This window comes from Bolinopsis microptera, chromosome 1 (assembly GCF_026151205.1).
Source record: "Bolinopsis microptera isolate Bmic1 chromosome 1, MBARI_Bmic_1.0, whole genome shotgun sequence".
Classification (NCBI taxonomy): Eukaryota; Metazoa; Ctenophora; class Tentaculata; order Lobata; family Bolinopsidae; genus Bolinopsis; species Bolinopsis microptera.
This window is the reverse complement of record NC_087072.1, coordinates 19,548,193-19,570,241: the sequence shown is the minus strand read 5'-3', so window position 1 is coordinate 19,570,241 and position 22,049 is coordinate 19,548,193. Positions and strand designations below refer to the sequence as shown.

The following is a 22,049-nucleotide window of genomic DNA, read 5'->3' as shown; positions in this document are numbered from 1 at the left end:
TATTGTGTATTGTGCAGCTGCATTGTATTATATGAGAAGGATTCTGGACTGCATTCGATGGAGATCAGGATACTAACTATCATAACATTATCCCATACCCGGCTACGTTTCATAGCTATTTCAGCCCAGTTGTGCTTTATCTTTTGCATTGCTAACTGGCCTATGTTTGAGTTGATCGTTAGTTTAAGGGCTCACTATTGTCGTATATTCACACAGATTTCATCCTCAGTTCAGATTTATGGCCCAAATGTAAAGATCTAGCTTTTAAGCAAGTATCAGTTCTTGCGAAGCAGCTGAGCCCGTTTGTGTTAAGTGTTCTTTTGAAGTTCAGAGAAGCCACGTTTCACCCATGTTTGGTCGGAGCACCCCGGAAATGAAAGTGGCTAAGGTAATCTTACTTGGAGCAGACAACGCTGGAAAAACAACTCTCATTATTCGATGGAACGCTGGAAACTTTGAAAAAAACACCTACACTACTATCGGTTTGTGCAAACATTAATACGCAAACTTTAGAAATTAGGTTTAAATGACTTTAAACTTTTAATAAACATTTCAAAATATTGACTAATAATAAAATCAAAAGTAAATTTAGTTTCTTCCCAAAAACATTACGTGTTGATCAATATCAGATGTACAAAATCAAAAGTACAAATAATTATATAAAATTTGAGCACGCATATTCATATACGTCACTGCATTCTGCACTCATGTATGCCATACGGGTCATAATTTTACCCAAAGAGTTTTACGTCAGCTTGAAGTTAAGCCCCTATGGCTTGATCACATTGTTTGTTAAAGTATTTATAAGCCCCAGTCTTGTCCCCACAAAAAGTGGCCGGCTCAAACATGGATAGGTACTGGTCTACAACTCGTTTTGGAGAGGGTTCCTCGAAATACAGACTCCAGACGTTCTTGAAGAGCTTATTGAAGTGTTTCCTCATCTGCTTAGAGTTCAGGAATTCAGCAGCTCGTTTAATGCAACAGTTGGAGTAAAAGGTGTCCTGCATCTCTCCGGCACAGTCTCCATCGCACATAAGCTCATCCCACAACTTGACACACTCTGCAATGTACGCCTCCACGTACTCTGATGGCAATGCAGTCTCTTGGGTTACCTGCAGGGATCCCAGGCTATAATGTCCATAAACAATAAAGATTCGGTGGAATGACAGGCTGGACGCCGCCCAGTAATCTGGTGGGTCGGGGTCCATGTAATTGTCAAAACCTTAGCAAGGGACATGCTAATTGCTAAGTCAATGTGCATGAATCATTCCAGCTTTGTTTGATCGTAAAGTATAAACTTGTCATTTGATGTCGTTAACAATAAGTATAACAAGTACAAATAAAAAATATAACTAAACTTACCAAAACCCTGAACACTCCTGTAAGCTCCTTCTCCGCCCTTCTCAGAGACAGGCACCCTTCCTCTCCCCTGTAAGTGTTATCCAGAACTCTTCCGATACTAGCTTGCAACTCCGACATCTCCACCAAACACTCAGATCCTCCAACTTCACCACATCCTGACTTTATTACTCCCTGCAACACTGATCTTACCGCATTCCAGTTAAACTTACGCGCCGTCACTTCTTCCACAAACTCTGTTCTGACACACTCGATACTGGCGTTTATAACACCAGGACATTCACACAGCAACCTCCACAGTGGTACTATACCTTCCCCGAATACTATCCTGTATATATCCTCGTAGGACTCTGCTGCTAAAAACCTGGTCAGAGATTATCATCTTCAACTTTTACTATTAGTAAATGTAATACTAAGTAGTAATACTAAGTTAAATAAATACAATTAACATAACGTTGAAGGGTTTGTCAGGTTGCATGACATATATTTATATATTACTCTATGTGTTCAACCAATAACCAGTCACACGTCACACGACTATTAGTGTACACTACAACTCGCCTGGAGAGAGAAACCGGAGCCTGGTTTTTGGCCCAGTCTAACACCCGACAGGGAGTATCAGCACAATCCCCAAGTTTTGTAAACTCCCCCCTGCAACTCTTCCCAACTATAACAGTCTCCCTATTGTCACACAGTGCTTCCAGAGCTGCCAGGTTCTGCATGCCCTCTGATCTCAGAGACAAACCGTCTTCAGAGAGCCACGACTCACGGACTTCTGTTTTGGCTTCATCAATCATGTTGTCAAAGTAGTGTTTAAGAAAGGAGTTTATATCAAAGGAGAATACTAAATCATCTTGTGAGGTGGTAAGCATTGATTGTTGATCTTGTGAGGTAGTGACCGTTACAAGCCACAGCAGCCACATTAATATCGCCTTCATTTCTAGATTCTGGGAGGGACGGTTGCTAGGTTTAAGTTACGAATAAGTATTATAAACACAATGATATAGTTATAAAGGACAATTAAAGTTCGATGATAAATTTACAATGCGCTGGAGAATTGAGAAATGGTTCTTAAAGTCAAATCATAAAAACTAAAGATGCTGCTGTGTGAGACCGAAGAAAATTGAAGGGGGCGCTTCTTTAAATAGGAAAACCTGTTAGACACAGTAAGTAAGTCACTTACGTGTCCCTTGATCGTGCATCACGATACCTGCAATGAACTTATTACTGATAAGGTTTTAGGAAAACCTAATTTAGATAGGGTCACTTCATTATGGAATTCAATTAATGCTCTGTTCCTTTTATAATTTTCGAGTAACGAGTTTTATCAGGGTTAATAATGAACATAATTATAAAGCCAACCACGTATTTTTAACTTCTGTTCCACTTTAACCGTGATAACCAGGGTTCATGACGAAAAGTTTCCTGCTTCTCACTTTCGCTTAGAAGATAACTGCAAATTTTGTTAGTGGTTAGGGAACTTACCATTTCATTGGGCTGTTTTCAGGAGCGGCCTATACAGCGAAAATGGTCTCATTCTCAGAAGAGGAAAAAATCCAACTGAACGTATGGGACACCTCTGGAGCCGAGCGGTTTGATTCCTTGACTAAGCTTTACTACCGAGATGCTCAGGTATAAATCTTTGACAATGAGTAAACAACCAGTTGATGAATATAGTCACACGTCAATGTTATTTCTCGGCTGATTACGTAATATGTGAACGACCACTAAGCAAACCCTCGATTTACTCATACTAGGCTTCGAGTTTAATACACCAAAATTCGATAATTTAGATAACTGGGTTTATGTGCAGATGGATGTAAAATGTAAATCATACTTTGGTGTGCAGTGTGTTAGGGATTACAGGGAAATATGCCCTTCTTTTACGGCCACGGCCCAAGAGTCCCAAGTAATCGACGTTACAATGTAATTTGTATTTAATAATAGGATAAGACACAACAGAGTTTATTCTTGATAACATTGGTCTTAAAGTGTTGGTTGAACAACTTAATCCGGACATTAAGAGGTTATGTTGGGATGTACGAATAGTATTCGCCACTAGGAAACACCCTTCGATCGGTAATACACTAGTGATGAATCGACAACTGGGAACCCTAATTGATGTAGATTGTAGGACAACAGAGGTGTAATGAACCTGGCTGAAAGACTTGCCCCGTACTGTTTGACAAGGACTCAAAGATCATGGTCAACAACATAGAACTGATGCTAGACGGAACTCTAACATGCAAGGACAAGCACGTTATCTATGTTGCCCAGTGTCAGCTATGTTGCACACAGGCGCGAAGACACTTATTTCGGGCAGACACTCACTCCAATTTTCACATCCGTAGTAATTTTATTTTAGTAGTAAATTTATTTAAGATGACCGAGAAATTTATGAACATTCTGCCTTATCTATGCACTGTTATATTGAGCACAGAAATATCTTTAATTTTGAAACTTTTAGATTTGGGATCGTTAAGAGAACAAAACCAATTTTATTGGACAGGGAAGAAGCAATATTTTGTTCAAAATTTAATACTAACGTTTAGGGACTTAATAGAATGGAGATAAAACGGTAATTTGTAAATTTGTTTATTTATTTCACACCATGCATCTTAACAATTTTATAATCTATACTTGCAACCTGGATTATTTGATAGATTTGGTCGTATTTACAAATAAACCTGATATGTAGAAGAGATAATATTATGCTTTTAGTGTTTATCGTCACTACTTTAACAAGAATTCTTAGCGTTATTAATTTACAATAATGGGACACAGCAGTTTTAAGACCGATTAGTGCATTTTTGTTTGATAAGTAGTTCTAGTTACTGCTTATCAGCTTTACTAAAGTGTTTAGTTTGTTTCATACTATACTATAAAAGACAACAGAATGAACCATTCCGTTTCCATCAAAAGTCAGACTTTAATTTCATGATAATTTCAAAAAGTTCTGTACAAATTAAGCTCTACCTATTATATCTGTTTGCTTATCTGAACTGTGAATGACAATAAATCAGCTCAGTGTCTCCCCAGGTAGCTATCCTATGCTACGAGACAGTATCCTTGCAGTCATTCGACCGAGCCATGTTCTGGGCGGACAGATTGAGGCAGAATGAACCCTCCTGCAGAGTATTTCTAGTCGCCACTAAAATAGATTTACTTGAATGTGACGGAATCGTTGAAGAGGTATCTGAGCAAGAAGCCCTAACTTTTAAACAGAAGATAGGTGAGTCCACGTCATCGCTTATCATTATCATTATTATAATTTAGATGAGGAACCCATTCTGATTTATTCCTATGTTTTAGGGTCGCATCGCTCCGTTGTACCTAATAACTGACAAGAGCTCATTTCAATTCCACCTAACTCACAAAATGTCATACTCAGGGGCGAGAGGACCGTACAGAATAAGCAGCAAGACTGGGGAGGGAATACCAGAACTGTTCGACGCAATAGCACTTCACTGCTTAACAGGGACATGTCCCCCAAGCACGGTTAGACTCAGTTCCATATCTCTTCATGACGAGGACAAGGAGGACGAGTGCTTTAGTTGCAATGACTGATCCTGCCGAGGAGGGGGCTGCGAAACTAGCTGTTTCTTTAGCCGTGTTTTTGTTATGATTGTTCAGTTGAGATGTTTAAATGTTCACTGTCAACAAACGAAGTTGTCAACTGTTAGATTCTGTCATTATGGTACAAATATTTGATATGAGCACTGTTAAAATGCAACCAAAATATTTGATATTATATGAATTTATTTCATTTTGGCAATGCCGATGTAACCAATCAACAATTTGTAATGTAACAATTTGTAAAAATAAAGTATTTCTTGTCCAGTAACCAAAAAATCGTAGATCAGTATTAGAGTGTGACTGTAAACTTGTATATACATATTTGTAGGCTGTAGCATTCTTCATTTGGGCGTGATACAATTCCATTGTTAATGCTCCATATAGAAATACTCTTCCACTGAGTTATCCCACATTGATTTTATCACGCTGACAAATTAAGGTCTGAAATTTTAAGGTAATATACACAAAATAAAATGCATAGATAACAAAGAATTGTAATTATAACCCAAACCCCTGTTATGTGTAGTACGTACGTATCATTTGCCACGAGAAAAAGGGCAAAGAAAAACGTGCCACCTGCACTACATACATCGTCCACTGCATATCACGTATGTAAAAATATTTCGCATTATTTATAGATAAGTAATTGCAAACAATGATAGAATTGCATCCAAAAATAGAGATTCATAAATAAAACAGTTTTTTTGATAACACTACTCAGTGCTCGGCAAAGTGAGAGAAAACATAATAACTTAAATTATATCGTCATTTAATGAGACAGAGTTGACGGCGAATTTCAAGTATTTGGTTGTCAGCATTGTTCGTTTGCAGTAATCCATCTTCACACTTTATCGTCTGAAAGGTAAGTATTTATCGAATAATGCCTGAATAAACCCATAGGACAAAATGCTGACCACTGACATGAGGGACAAAAATAGTTGCAGGCGTGATATTTAGATGAATCCTTCACCCTTATAATATGTTCAAGTCGAAGTAAATTCTGATTGCGAAATTGTGCGAACAATGTCCATAATTTGACCCGTTAGTGATTTCACACGTTCAGCTTTCCGATTCCGCTCGCTGGCACTAAAAGACATTACGAGAAGCCAAACTTGAAGCATTCGACCGGAAGTTGTACTTCTGCTGCACACACAACTCAATTTTAATCGGTCCGAGGAAGATCAAAATTGAGCTGCGCGCGTTATGACGCGCGTTCGTAAATGCTGCGTAGATATAGGACATCGGACTGCGCGTTACAAAAATGATCAATCTAAAAATAGAAAACGTGTTTTCTCGCCCCATATCGAAGACAGCGGATCATGCCCCTTGATTTCCACTTCTTCTGTACGAAAGAGAAATGTTCAACATACAGACAGCCGAGGATCTCTGAGTTATAGAGCTGATAATCAGACTTAGATCAGATGTAAGTATTGATCTACCCTTATACATTCAATAGACAGTTTTTGGGTTTTTCCAAATAGTTTCTGATTATTCTGATTTGCGACAAATGATATTGCACTGTTACATTCAGATACAGCTTGCATACTGAATTAGAAACTGCAACCATACAGAAACTAGAGAGTCCCCATTTTGGGCGAATTGAAGGCTGTGAACCAATTGTATAAACGGTGCGTGATAATGCAAATAGTTACACGATTACGACAGAGCTATGGAGGATTATGGTTGCATTACAAAATTCAGGGGTCGGTGGTAGAATTTGGTTAACCATCAGGAGCTCTTTCAAAGCGCGGTAATTCACTTAATAATAGTTTGATCTTTTGAAGATTACGATGATTGTAAAATTCTTAGAAATCTAAAATAATATAACTAATACCGATTCAATCGTGAAACTATTAAATAGCGCATAATAATTGCAAACATAGATTCTTTCACAGTAACATTCAAATAATTAATTACAGAATAATTTTCCAGAACTCACCGTGATACCACCACTGAGTCTTCCTCGGGTCCTTGTGACAAGTCTGAACGTAAAAATCATTGCCAGGCGGTCGCCCCTGAGAAGACAATATTGATTTAAATACCTTGGATACAGATTAGACAGTGGATCTATCTTACAGCGAGTGTTTTCTTCCTATTCTCTCATCAGGTAAATGTTATAAATCACTGTATACAATTAAAAACAGAAGTGTAATATTATAGTAGACAACTGTTTATAATTTAAGTGCATACCGGACGCCGGCATCTACTCAAAAACAGCTTTGCGCGCTACTATTGACACTACTAACACGTATAGGGACATAGATTATGTGTAGGTGCAACTTACGTATCATGCAATCATAGGATATATAGATTCTATGTTATAGAATCCTGAGCAATAAATCGATATCTTATTATATACACCGATTTTTATTCGTTGTTGATTTTTTGAACGATGAGGAAAAACAACATTCTCAATTTCCTTAAATATAATACTTTACACAGGAAGCATTATCAAGTTATCATACATAATAATATTATGGCAGTGTAAGTAATACTAAGTATTAGTAGCATCACTTGAACAGTGATAAGTTAACATTATCTAAGTAAAAATACCTTTTCAGTGCAGCTGGAGAGCATGCTGAGTATTGAGAGACAGATGGTTTCAATACTGAGAGCTGGGGACCAATCCTCCGTCAAGATGGACAGACAGATGTGTCCGTTACTGTAGACATGAGGGTGCATTGGAGGGTCACCTATAAACATTACCTGAAATAGAACTGGGTTTATTGGAGGATCACCTATAAACATTACCTGAAATAGAACTGGGTTTATTGGAGGGTCACCTATAAACATTACCTGAAATAGAACTGGGTTTATTGGAGGATCACCTATAAACATTACCTGAAATAGAACTGGGTTTATTGGAGGGTCACCTATAAACATTACCTGAAATAGAACTGGGTTTATTGGAGGGTCACCTATAAACATTACCTGAAATAGAACTGGGTTTATTGGAGGATCACCTATAAACATTACCTGAAATAGAACTGGGTTTATTGGAGGATCACCTATAAACATTACATGAAATAGAACTGGGTTTATTGGAGGATCACCTATAAACATTACATGAAATAGAACTGGGTTTATTGAAGGATCACCTATAAACATTACATGAAATAGAACTGCCAGGTTTATTGGAGGGCACCTATAAAAATAACTTAGGCGCCTGGGATAAAACTGTTAACTTAATGAAAATAAGCCATGTAGTATCCACAAATACATCATAACAAAGTTAATATCTTTAAACGCAACCAATTTATGATGATTATAATAGGAAATACACATTAGACACCCACGATAAGACGTGTATGTACATTTTACGAGTAGTATAACTACTGTAATAGTAAAGTAGTGTTAGATTGGAAGTAGTGTTAGATTGGAAGTCTCATATTACGAGTATGTGGTTTAAAGCGTATTGTTCCCATGCATGATGTTTGTAAAACTATTACACCACTTGCTAAGCTAAGTGTATTCAGTATAGCACACTTAACATCCACTGTATGTGATTTACCAGCTGTGGTTACGAGTACCAGGTATTTGGTACGTAGTATAGCTAAAGGTATAGTTTTAAGTTAAACCTATACCTTTAGTTTTAACATAAGTTGTCGTGTTCATTGACCAGACCACACAGACAAGGCTAAGTTTTATGTTCGCCGCTTAAAATGTGATTTTTATGTGTTGATGGCAAAATGTTACAACAGTCAACACAGAAACAGTTCTATGATAACCTTTAAAACCCGTCATAAATCACAATTTATCCCATAAAAGGAGACGCACTTGACGAAAAACTCTGTCATATCTCCAAGCATCGTGTTACAAATGGAAAAAACGTGAGCTAGATTAACAAGGAAGCAAAAAACGCAGTACACGATAAACCACAGATACACACAGATACACACAAACCACAGTACTCAGAGCACCATTTCTTACATTGTACACTTTCGAACAGTCCTACAAATCAACAGTGTCATGTTGAGATTGTTTGTTTTGCTAGTTCTCTCGTCAGGGGTTGTTGCTAAATGTGTTAATGAAGAGGGGGAGGCGAGGTCATGGTTCCTCATGCTCAAGATGCCTGGTGGTTACGACTACTTGTACGCAGGTATTACTCCTTTATAATCACTGTCTTATGTTTAACCCCCGACTATAACGCATTCGTACAAAACACGATAATGTTCTGTAAATTGTATCCTCTGATTACCGATAATTTGCAAACTGTCAACTCTCAGTTTATATTTATCTGACTAGATTTATCGTCCTTTTATCTGCCAAGTTTTATAAATACTTCAGTACAAGATTTACTTTTGGACATTTGCCAAGGTTTATATTACTGGAGTGATCATTGAAGCCTGCTATCAGATGGGTCGTAGACTGCACATTATCAGAGAGCGAGAGAAATATACACTAGTGTTATCAGTACAATAATCTACATTTGTGTTTTATTAAATAGTTCACGTCATTACAGCTTATAACATTAAAGCTTAATTCCAATAACACTGTATTATTTCAGATAATGTAGAAGGTGAGCTGAAGAAAGGGTCTTACAAGCTGACAGATAAAGAGAATCCAGCAGGTCGAGTTTTAGAACCGATCTACTCTGACGCTGATCACGGTACTAACTTTATCGTGTACAACGATCAGGTTCCTGATGGATCAGTCACAACTTGTAGGGGACACACTAAAGGTTTGTTTATTACAGTAAAACCATGATTTTAACCATCAAACCCCGATTTACTGTACCTCTTCGGGTTCCCCCAAAATTTTTGAAAAAATATAAATATTTTAGTTTGACATCACGTGATCCTTTACGCTCTATACACGGACCGTCAATTCAAGCAAGCTTGTCATGAGTTGTCAGGCTAGTTTTCCCCCTAACTACGCTTACTTGAGTGCTTGTCAACCATAAGCCCAGATTTGGAACCAATATTGTGCTGAGAAATATCATGTGTTTCACCTGGAATTCCGAAATCAAAACCCCAATTTACTGTACTATTTTCATTTTCCCCAGACTCTATGGTAAATCGGGGAATTTTATTTGGCGTCCGATTGTGTCGTTTCAATTTGGGAATACTTAAATGGATTCTGTACCTGTTCTCTAATCCACCAATTTGATTCCGGCACACAAAATAAGACTTCTCTATTATACTGAGCACGATACATGACAAGTGGAATGTATGATAGATCCAAATATTTACATTCCTATGGTATAACATTGTGAAGCATAACTATGTACACTCTGTACTGAGACAAGAACACACACACTCACAGGTGCGGTGATCTGGAACGACGACAGCAGTATACAGTGGCTGATACACAGTGTTCCTAACTTCCCTCCCCAAAAAGAGAAAGGATACTCGTTCCCGGCGACAGCAGAGAGATTTGGACAGTCTATCTTGTGTATTGACATGGAGGAGAAAGCACTGGGTCTGATCACAGAACACTTGTACTACACGTGGCCCATGATCTACAACTCTAGTGTCAGTGAGAAGTACACTGACAACATACAGTACTTAGATCTGGTACTACACGGTAAACATGTCAAGGGAGCTCCCTGGGTCAAGATACAAGAGTTCGAGACAGCAGAACAAGACATGAAGTTCACAGCGTTCGCTAAAACGGGAGAGTTTGGTTCTGATCTGTACAAGGACGTGATAGCACCGCACCTCCAGGAGAACATGTACACAGAGACATGGCAGAACGGGAGAGGGAGGATCCCATCCAACTGTAGCGGAGACACAGCTGTGTACAACAACGTGAAGATGAAGCTGCTAGACCGGGAGTACACAGAGACACAGGACCACAGTAAGTGGGCTGTAACAGATCAGGGACACCTCTGTGTAGGGGGCATCAACAGGATGAGCAGTCAGTTTACCAGAGGCGGAGGTAGCTTGTGCTTTAAGGCTGGGGAGGTGTGGAAACAGATGCTGCATGGTATACAGCTCTACGAGGAGTGCCAGGAACACATGTAGAGGAGTGCCAGGAACACATGTAGAGGAGTGCCAGGAACACATGTAGAGGAGTGCCAGGAACACATGTAGAGGAGTGCCAGGAACATGTTTACAGGAATTTTAGGAACATTACATAAAGTTTACACTCTGAAGTTTGGACAATGTGGTTATTATACTATTTAACTTGTGCACGTTACACGGTTACACGTTACACACTCTTCAATATTCATTAATCCACATTAAACTTCGTCAAGTAATTTATATCAGGGAACTCTATACAATCCCTAGTACATTGTAATATGGAATTCTCTGGTCATATTTTCGAAGCGTGAATGGTGGATTGTTAATTGTTATTATGTTGCATTGTCTGTGATGGGTTGGCTGAGGCCTTTAATGGCATAAATCGATTAAGAAGACTAATTTAAGAGCTATTTTGAGATTTGCTATCAATTAAAACCATTATTTAAGTTGTCATGTCACAACATTTTACTCATGTATTTTCTTTTACAAAATGTTTTAATGAAATAAAATGTTTTATTGATTTATAATGATGGTTGTGTAAAGCTTTCAGCCCTACAAGTGAAGCAAAGGGACTGATTAAATTTCGACAAAACTGATAATCTAATTTGCATGTATGTATGCATACTAACTCTACTACTCATCATCTAAGATAATAGTAAAGCCTAGTCCTAGTCCTAGTGATCTCACACTTCAAAATCAACCACAAAACCAAACTCTTTAGCTCACAGCTTCCTTCAGAAACATCATCTGTTCTGATTAACCGTGATCCCAACAATGGTACCCCGACACGATACATTCATTAGATACACAGAGGCACAGTTGAATGGATCATTCTAGAAACAACATTCTTTTGTGTTGGTGTCACATACCAGAGTCACCTACTAAATGAGTATAATGACGTAATGGCAGAGCAAGCAGCTAGTGTTTAGCTTACACACCAATTAAAAACAATCCAGGTCACAGAGTTATATGTTTTAAATTGTGTGTGTTAAGTATGAAAAGATTTCTGCCTGTAGTTGATACTGTGAGAGAATGTATCTACTCAGAATGTTAGGTGTCTATAATTTACTTTTCTTTACAAAAATCAAGCTTTACAGCGTTCTCCAGTATATTAAACAAATCTTTAATAAATTTTCTCTTACGCCTAATGAAGAAATAATAATTGACATTATGTTTCACAATAATAAAACATAATAAGACATAATATAACATAACATAATAACATTGAACTCTCAGTCTGTATAATATGACAACAGTTTAACATTTCTATTCGATACCTCTGATGTGATGATACAATAAATAATATAAGCCAGATAAACACTACTGAATGACCAGTTCCAATACGGATATTGGATATTGGATATCACCTCACTGCTCAGAGAAACGAAATACTAATCTTAGACACTTGGTATCACATTGTCATGTAAATCACTTAACAAAACACTCATCTTTCTTTTGGACTAATCGCATCTCACGATATTCATGCTCTCAGTACAGCGAGTAGTGTGTAGTGTGTAGTGTGTAGTGTGTAGTGTGTAGTATGTAGTGTGTAGTGTGTAGTGTGTAGTGTGTAGTGTGTAGTGTGTAGTGTGTAGTGTGTAGTGTGTAGTGTGTAGTGTGTAGTGTGTAGTGTGTAGTGTGTAGTGTGTAGTGTGTAGTGTGTAGTGTGTAGTGTGTAGTGTTTAGGTTTCTGGAATCTCAGCTATACCATGTGGTGAGATAGTTCCAGGGTAAGATTATTATGTATGTAGTTCTGTATATAAACAATATACATACTATTTATTTTTGTTTGATAACATAAACAATCACCAGCTTCTTAAACATGCCAGCTACTATTATCATAACATTGATTAACACAGCTTGAAAATTGACAGTTTAGAAAATTATCAGCCGATTCAGAAAAATAAGGTACAGGTTAAAGATATCAGAATACTTAATTTACTACAGTTATAATTTTGACACTAATTATAAAGTGATGATTTGAACTGTGGACAGTCACATATCATTATAAACGGTGTCGGGTGTGTTTGTGTGAAAAAGGGTGGGCGATTCCCTGGATAATATGCAGTATGCCACAGAACTTCACTGTAACTTCCATCATACAACGAGACATGCAAACAGAGAAAAAAGAGAAATTTACAGTATTTCAATCTAAAAAGGTATGTAATAAGTATACAGTTAAAAAACTTACTATGGGTGCTTCAAATGGGTATCTGGGTGTGAATTTGATTTGGAGTTTAAACTCCTCCCCAGCAAATACAGTGTTCTTAGCTCCATTGATCATGATTGTCCAGCTGAAATAAACAACTGTCATCCAAACATTAAACAAACAATAAATTCATAATAATTTTATTTTGTGATTTCCAGAATAAACTATAAGCAAAAATTTCATCACTAAATTATAGGACAAGAAGAATGTGATTACAAAGTGTCACTAACCAGTTAGTGACACATGTCACGCTATCAGTATCAAGCACAATCCCAGCGGGAGGGTCTGATTGTAAGAGTTTCAGTTCACGTGTTAAACGCTTTTGTGCAAAGTCCATCCCACCTGCTCCAAACCTGATTCATACTATCTCATTATCTGTGATAACCATCAGATTACATCCTGTGAGTATGATATTAGTTATTACAGTTACTTAACAAATACGTAAAATTAAAATCCATAATTTCTGTTTTATATCTTGATGAAATGTTCAACATGCACACACATGTGACCTCTTTACCTTTACCTCTTTACCTTTTTACTTCTTTACCTCTTAACTGGTTTGCTCAAAAATAAAATGCTTTAACAACTCCAGATCCTTGTTATATCAAATTGATTGGAAATATCTAAATTTGAGCAAGCAAATGGTTAACATCAATGTATATCATCACTATTGACTAACTATTTGCAAGATACAATTGAGCGAGCATGTGGATAGATTCAACTCAACAAGAATAGACTAACCAGTCCAAAACTTAACTTAAATCTGCCCTTATTTCTTACTGGACTGAAATATGGCAAGAGTTATTAGTGTCTGCTGACTAAATGAGATGACTTGGTATAAAACAACTGATCAATGGTTTAGACGACAAAACTAGATGGACATGTTGCATGTTCATTGTTCATTTGAAGTTGAGGATACTTGTGCCCCACAGAAGCAAGGTGCCCCACAAAAGTAAGGCGCAGGTTAAATCTCCACCGAAAGCACACTCCCCAAATTGTGCGCATTGCTGTAACTTTTTTCATGAATTGAGATAAAATCTTTTTCAATGTATTCAGAATTAATATATGCACTTATAAAAATTACTTGGAATACTTTAGAAAGAGAATAACAAGCTCAAAAACGCTACTGACGTATTTCTCCGTGAAAAGTACAATAGCGTGAGTAGCTTTTGTTGAGGTGCCTCGAAAGTGATCTAAAACGATTCCTTGTTCAATATTGGTCTTCTAACGCCAACTTAGTGCAGAATCAAGCAAGTTATAAACATATTTCATATGTATCAAATAGGATGTTTTTGTTTTTTTTGAAGAGAGGCTGGGCCTGGGTGGCCCACGAGAGGATAGCATGTGGATGCTTTGCCTACCTCTGGGGTATGCCATTGACAGTCCTATGGGAGGATGCGGGAGGAATCAGAATGTGTTATGGGGGGGGGTGACATGTCTCCAATGTCTTTTGTCTTTTTTGAAAAGATAGGGTGCAGAGACATGTCCTGGAGACATTGGAGACACAGCTTTTGGAGACATTGGAGACATTGGGGATATTGGAGACATTGGAGACAAAGCTTTTGGAGACATTGGAGACATTGGAGACACTGGAGACGTAGATGTATGATTGGAGAAGGAGGAGGATCTAGGAGAAGGATGACCCAGGAGGAGGACTCAGGAGGAGAAGGAGGAGTATGAGGACTGAGGAGGAGGACTCAGGAAGAGGACTGAGGAGGACTGAGAAGGAAAAGGACTGAGGAGTACTGAGGAGGATGGCTGAGGAGGATGGCTGTGGAGGATGGCTGAGGAGGATGGCTGAGGAGGATGACTGAGGAGGAGGACCTAGGAGGAGGAGGACTCAGGAGGAGGAGGACCCAGGAGGAGGACTCAGGAGCAGGAGGAGGAGGACTCAGGAGGACAGACAAGGAGGAAAACTGAGGAGTACTGAGGAGGATAGCTGAGGAGGATGACTGAGGAGGATGACTGATAGGGAGGAGGAGGAGAAGAAGGACTGAGGAGAAGGAGAAGGAGGAAGACCTAGGAGGATGAGGACCCAGGAGGAGGACTCAGGAGGAAGAGGAGGAGGAGGACTCAGGAGGACTGAAAAGGAAGAGGACTGAGGAGAACTGAGGAGGAGGAGGACTGAATAGGAGGAGGGGGACTGGGGGAGGACTGAGGATGAAGAAGACTGACGAGAAGGATGAGGAGGAGGACTGAGGAGGAGGACTGAGGAAGATGAAGAAGACCTAGGAGGAGAACTCAGGAAGAGGACTGGGGAGGACAGAGAAGGAGGAGGACTGAGGAGTACTGAGGAGGATGGGTGAATAGGATGACTGAGGAGGATGACTGAGAGGGAGGAGGAGGAGAAGAAGGACTGAGGAGAAGGAGAAGGAGGAGGACCTAGGAGGATGAGGACCCAGGAGGAGGACTCAAGAGGAAGAGGAGGAGGAGGATTCAGGAGGACTGAAAAGGAAGAGGACTGAGGAGAACTGAGGAGGAGGAGGACTGAATAGGAGGAGGAGGAGGAGGGGGACTGGAGAGGACTGAGGATGAAGAAGACTGGCGAGAAGGATGAGGAGGAGGACTGAGGAGGATGAAGAGGAGGAAGACCCAGGAGGAGGAGGGCTGAGGAGGAGGGCTGAGGACTGAGGAGGATGGCTGAGGAGAATTGCTGAGGAGGATGACTGAGAGGGAGGAGGAGGAGGAGGAAGAGGACTGAGGAGGAGGAGTAGGACTGAGGAGGAGAAGGAGGAGGACCTAGGAGGAGGAGGACCCAGAAGGAGGAGGAGAACTCAGGAAGAGTACTGAGGAAGACTGAGAAGGAGGAGGACTGAGGAGTACTGAAGAGGATGACTGAGGAGGAGGAGCAGGATGAGAAGGACTGAGGAGGAGAAGGAGAAGGTGGAGGAACTAGGAGGAGGATGAACCAGGAGGAGGACTCAGGAGGAAGAGGAGGAGGACTCAGGAGGACTTAGGAGGAATGAGAAGGAGGAGGACTGAATAGGAGGAGGAGGAAGACTGAGGAGGAGGAGCCAGGAGGAGGAGGAGTGAATAGGAGGAGGAGGGGGACTGGGGAGGACTGAGAAGGAGGAGGAATAAGGAGAAGGATGAGGAGGAGGACTGAGGAGGAGGATGAGGACTGAGGAGGAGGACTGAGGAGTACTGAGGATGATGGGCGATGGCTGAGGAGGATGGCTGAGGAGGATGGCTGAGGAGGATGGCTGAGGAGGATGACTGAGGAGGATGACTGAGAGGGAGGAGGAGGAGGAGGAGAAGGACTGAGGAGAAGGAGGAGGAGAAGGAGGAGGACCTAGGACTCTAGGAGGAGGAGGACTCAGGAAGAGGAGGAGGATTCAGAAGGAGGACTCAGGAAGAGGACTCAGCCCTCAGGAGGAGGACTGAGAAGGAGGAGGACTGAGGAGGAGGAGGAGGAGGACTGAATAGGAGGAGGAGGGGGACTGGGGGAGGACTGAGGAGGAGGGGGACTTGGGAGGACTGAGGAGGAGGAGGACTGACGAGAAGGATGAGGAGGAGGATTGAGGAGGAGGATGAGGAGGAGGATTGAGGAGGAGGACTGATGATTGAGGAGGAAGAGGAGGAGGATGAAGAGGAGGAGGACCCAGGAGGAGGAGGACCCAGGAGGAGGAGGACCCAGGAGGTCCGGAGGAGGACCCAGGAGGAGGACCCAGGAGGAGGACCCAGGTCCCAGGAGGACGACTCAGAAGGAGGAGGAGAACGACTGAGGAGGACTGAGGAGGAGGAGGAGGAGGAGGAGGAGGAGGAGGAGGAGGAGGAGGAGGAGGAGGAGGAGGAGGAGGAGGAGTCTCCAAAAGCTGTGTCTCCAATGTCTCCAATGCCCCTAATATCCATTTTATGTCCCTAATGTCCCCAATTTCTCCAATGTCCCCAATGTCCCCAATGTCTCCAATGTCTCCAATGTCTCCAAAAGCTGTGTCTCTAATGTCCCTAATGTCCCCAATGTCCCCAATGTCTCCAATGTCTCCAAAAGCTGTGTCTCCAATGTCTCCAATGTCTCCAATGTCTTTGTCTAAGGTGTGGGAGACATTGGAGACATGTCACCCCCCCCCCCCCCCCCCCCGTTATGTAGGACAGTGGCGTAACGAAGGGCCCCACCGCGCTGACCCCGCTGTGCGGGGGGCGCCATCTTAGGGGGCGCAAAATCGTCGTTTGAATGTGGGACAATTTTGAAAAACTTAACTGAGGTACTAGCAAAACTGCGTGTTTTGATCTAGAAACACACTTTTTTAGAGATTTCACCAGCTTTTTCTCTAAAATCACCTAATTTGTTCAATTTTATGTCGTTGAGGGAGAGATAATAGTCCTGGAAATATTGACCTCTTATTTGGGCAATAGCCAGACACTGTCCTAGAAAGTGTGAGACAGTCTCCTCTCCGTCGCCGCACATAGGACAAGCACTGGTCCTTGATTTGCGAATGGTATGGGGGTGTTTGTTTAGGCCACAATGTCCCGTGGCCGTGATGAGGTGCACAGCAATTCTGAAATTTTGTCTGTTGTTGTTGAGCGTACTGTTAAGATTTTTGATGACATTGATGTGTTTGTGACGGAGTGTCAGTTTGGTGTGTCTGGGACCATCAGTTAACCAGGTTTCCTGATTTAGTCTAGTGACTTGCTCAGGATTTTGATGTTTAATGTAAGATTGTGGAATTATGCAATTCAAAGTGGGTTCACTGGTTGTGCTTTCGGTGGAGATACAACCTGCGCCCAAAAGTAAAGTTTTCAATTAAAAGAAAGTAAATTGCCTACACTTCTGACTCCTTGAAATTCGATTTATTAATATTAAATGTATTAATGAATTAAATTTATTAAATGTATCATGAATAATTTATTAAATGTATCATGAATAATCAAAAAGTTTAAACCTTTCTGTGCACACACTTAGTCATTAGTGATGTACGTAATTACAAATTTAAGATATAAAAATTATCCCAATTATAAATATTATGGAATTTGAACCAATTAACTCGCATGCCCCATGCATATACCCCATATACCACACGGCACACAGGAGGGGCTAAGTGCAAAGAAACTGCTGCTAACTGCTGCTCACTGCTGCTCACTGCTACTAACTGCTGCTCACTGCTGCTCACTGCTGCTCACTGCTACTAACTGCTGCTCACTGCTGCTCACTGCTGCTCACTGCTGCTGTCGCAGCGTGCGTTGTGCAGTAAAGACACGAATATAACTGCTGGTAACTGCTGGTAACTGCTGCTCACTGCTGCTCACTGCTGCTCACTGCTGCTCACTGCTGCTCACTGACAGCAGCAGTGAGCAGCAGTGAGCAGCAGTTAGTAGCAGTGAGCAGCAGTGAGCAGCAGTGAGTAGCAGTGAGCAGCAGTTAGCAGCAGTTTCTTTGCACTTAGCCCCTCCTGTGGGCAGGAACTTGGTTCAAGGGCCACAAAATAAAAGTTTTCTGGTAAGACTATAACATATAAAAGTTTTCTTTTCTTATAATATATAATTTTTTAATTAAGTCGTGATATCAAGTTTGAACCGCTACATGTTTCATGAATTGATAATATTATAGCTAACGAATTTAACAATTACTTTGTATCTCTTGCCCCTAAGTTGAATGAATCATACAGTACAACCGGTCAAATTAGACTAAGTCCAATTCAATGCTTTACGGACTACTTACCAAGGCCAAATACCTCAAGTATATTTCTCAGCGATTGTACACCAGAAGAAATAGAGAAAATCATTAGCGAACTCAAGAATGGAAAAGCTAGTGACATCCCTATTCACGTCATCAAACGAACGTCTAAGATTATAAGCCCACTCCTGTCAGTATTATTTAATGAACACATGAGAAATGGAACTTTTCCAGACCGACTGAAAATTGGTAAAATTAGCCCTATATACAAAAAAGACGGTACAGAATATCTCGAAAACTATAGGCCAGTATCTACCCTAGCTGTAAGCTGTGTTCGGAAAGTTATTTGAGAAAGTAATCTACTCCCGTTTGTACAGTTTTCTTGTGTCGCAGAACGTTTTGTTTGAGAACCAGTTTGGTTTTAGGAAGAGTCACTCAACTAACCACGCCCTTAATTACTCAGTTGACTATGTAAACTCCCATATAAAGGAAAAGCAACATGTATTAGGTATCTTTATCGACTTATCAAAGGCATTTGACACTATCAGTCACGATAAACTTCTCATAAAACTTGACAAATGTGGTATAAGAGGTAACGCAAACGAGCTTATTGGAAGTTACCTATCTAACAGACAGCAGTACGTTTCAGTTTTAGGTGAGGAATCTGATAAACTCCCTGTTATTTGTGGAGTACCACAAGGTAGTGTTTTAGGACCGCTACTGTTTATAATTTACATAAACGATATCTATAACTCATCAGACCTAGGAAAATTTATACTTTTCGCTGATGACACCAATATATTTGTAGTCGACAAATCTGTCCAGAATCTCTACCAAAAAGCTAATACTATAATGAATTCTGTTTACAATTATATGAAATGCAATCTTCTCCACATTAACATCAAGAAATGCTGTTACATTCACTTTACACCAGAAAAGAAGGATGTAACTAGTAGTAGTAGTAATAGTAATGATCTTATTTTAACGTTAAATAACACAGTCATTAAACGTGTTGATGAAACTAAATTCCTCGGCGTTATTATAGATAAAAACCTTAACTGGAAACCTCATACTGCATATCTTAGTTCTAAATTAAAGTGTGAAGTCGGTAAACTCTGCCGTATGAGAAGATTTATACCTAAAGAGCTGTATAATGACCTCTACCACACCCTCTTCGAATCTCATCTAGGATATGGGATCTCAGTGTGGGAAGGCATATCGAACAATAGGCTTGAACCAATATTTAAAATTCAAAAAAAGTGCACTCGTATTCTATTTGGTGATCAAGAGGCATACAGTAATAAATTCAAAACATGTGCTAGAACCCGCCCAATTGGATCCCAAAAACTTGGAGCGGACTTCTATAAACGAGAATCAAGTAAACCCCTTCTCAGCAGAAACAAAATACTCTGCGTGCATAATTTGTATAAGTACCACTGTCTACTTGAAATGTTTAAAATAATCAAACTTCACACTCCAATACCGATGTACAATTTATTTCAAAAGTCACCCCGACGTGATAACTACTTTATTAACCCCGCTGCAACCAATTTGTTTGTATATAAAACCTCGAATATGTGGAATAAATTCCTTAAACCTTCTAGTAAGATTGACTTCTCGTCCCCAATTGCACTTGTTAAAGGTCGCATTAAAACTATGCTACTCAATGCTCAAAAAGCTGGAAACACTAATGAATGGTCAGAACTCAACTTTGATGGAAATGACATGTGCCTATAATAAGAACACACAAACTAGTCCATATAGATTTCATACTACACACACAAAATAACACACACAATACACACCACATTCAAACATAGAAACTATATATTCACGAGGAATCAATGTTTCTTGATTGTTATTAAATGTTCCGGATAGGAACATTTTTCTTTTTGATAATATTGTGCGAACTGCAATAGCGTAGAGTGCAGTTGGCATATAACACATAACACTGATCAGCTCATCCGCTTTACACTGGTGTCTGGACTTGTCTGGAGTGTTCGTCTGGAACGTGGGACGGACTCACAAATATATTGTGTAAACGTAGCGCGCGAAACTTAAACATTGTATAACTTTATCATTTCATTACCCAGCGTGATTTACCGCGCCAGAATAATGAAATGGCGCCGCGCTATATCCGTAAACTTGCAGTCATTTATATCTTATATTTTATATCTCTTACTACGTAACGCGAAAATAACTTGTATCACACTCCCCGTTTTGGACCCCAATGTTAACCTTGCAGCAACTGTGTCAGCCCAATATACTCTAGAAGTATGATCACACCTATTTTAATGAACAAGAGACCCATAATTAATATAATCAGATACTCGTCAACAGCAGCAGTTTCCGTCCGTGTGATGTGTTGTCCTTCTCCTTTCTGTGTCCCCGTCGTTTTGTTTTGTGAAATGTATTGTAGTAGTGTTTTAATATTTAAATCGAACGTAACTCAATAGTTAATAATAACAAACACAAATACTATTTTAAATAATTGATTAATATCGATTTATACCAACAACCAAACATTAATTATTCTTTATAATAACCTTTTATATATGTGTTAAACGATCCATGGCATATCTAAAATTCGATAATGAACTTCATATTATTAGTGCCGCGTGCTGATAAATATTTTGGGAATCAATCCACCCAATCGTGGCGATAACATACTTTTGTGCTTGGCCGGTTTTAGGTTTGAGTTTGTGCTCCAAAAGTGGTAAATCGGGTGCTAGTAAAGCTATTGCAGGCAACTGGCTCCTTTTGCCAACTGCTTTTGGTTTAAGCGCTGACTCACATTTGGAACTGGCACGGGTATAATTGTAATATCCTACGAAGTCAGCATGTCATATTATTTCGCAAAACTCGTTTAAATATTTTGACAATATTTACAATTTAAAGTTTATGCTTTTAGGTTTAGGCGCGGCGCACCGCTTATATGTTATAGCTCAATCATCTTATATTTTCAGCGCTGTGTTGCTACACGCTGTATATAACATGTGGACCCAGCGCGGTGCCGCGCCTTAGCAGCAAAAGAGTTATTTGTTTTAAAATTTATTTTTGTATCTAGCAAAAATGATGTAATGTTTTTAACATGACGTAGAATTAAACATTAAAGCTATTTCCGTACAGCCTAAGTATGCTCGTTAGAAAAACTATTAACAATGAACATGCTAGCTTTTCTTTTTCGTCGGCTGACATCTTGGGTTGTACTGGATGTAACAAGTTTATTATATTATCGGATGTCTACTTATATTTATTATGATATTATTATTCATTGTAATGGCAATAAAATTTAAATTTTGTTTTACTTAGGAAAACAAATTTT

At 39.7% G+C, this 22,049-nt stretch overlaps 4 protein-coding genes across 4 annotated transcripts in view; 2 read left to right on the top strand and 2 right to left on the bottom strand.

The window, feature by feature from the left end:
• The first annotated feature begins 227 nt into the window (after positions 1-227).
• LOC134823991 (ras-related protein Rab-24-like) lies at positions 228-5,013 on the top strand. Its single transcript, XM_063835597.1, has 4 exons — positions 228-482; positions 2,867-2,991; positions 4,399-4,591; positions 4,751-5,013. The coding sequence occupies exons 1-4, from the start codon at positions 350-352 to the stop codon at positions 4,924-4,926; spliced, it is 627 nt and encodes a 208-aa protein (XP_063691667.1). The 5' UTR covers positions 228-349; the 3' UTR covers positions 4,927-5,013.
• Positions 692-1,728, bottom strand: LOC134824005 (uncharacterized). The gene is made up of 2 exons (XM_063835638.1): positions 1,363-1,728; positions 692-1,112 (listed from the first exon to the last, which is right to left on the bottom strand). Exons 1-2 carry the CDS (start codon positions 1,477-1,479, stop codon positions 762-764), a joined length of 468 nt encoding a protein of 155 aa, XP_063691708.1. The 5' UTR covers positions 1,480-1,728; the 3' UTR covers positions 692-761.
• A 369-nt stretch (positions 5,014-5,382) lies between the features above and the next one.
• LOC134823996 (probable ubiquitin-conjugating enzyme E2 W-A) overlaps positions 5,383-22,049 on the bottom strand; it is a 73,929-nt gene continuing 57,262 nt past the window's right edge. The window contains exons 2-6 of the mRNA XM_063835626.1: positions 13,341-13,509; positions 13,093-13,195; positions 7,489-7,641; positions 6,875-6,950; positions 5,383-5,790 (exon numbers count right to left, since the gene is read on the bottom strand). Of these exons, the coding sequence (XP_063691696.1) occupies positions 5,777-5,790; positions 6,875-6,950; positions 7,489-7,641; positions 13,093-13,195; positions 13,341-13,447 (453 nt within the window). The 5' untranslated portion in view covers positions 13,448-13,509 and the 3' untranslated portion in view covers positions 5,383-5,776. The remainder of the gene's footprint in view (positions 5,791-6,874; positions 6,951-7,488; positions 7,642-13,092; positions 13,196-13,340; positions 13,510-22,049) is intronic.
• LOC134814992 (plancitoxin-1-like) lies at positions 8,848-11,399 on the top strand. The gene is made up of 3 exons (XM_063823403.1): positions 8,848-9,034; positions 9,443-9,616; positions 10,201-11,399. The coding sequence occupies exons 1-3, from the start codon at positions 8,905-8,907 to the stop codon at positions 10,899-10,901; spliced, it is 1,005 nt and encodes a 334-aa protein (XP_063679473.1). The 5' UTR covers positions 8,848-8,904; the 3' UTR covers positions 10,902-11,399.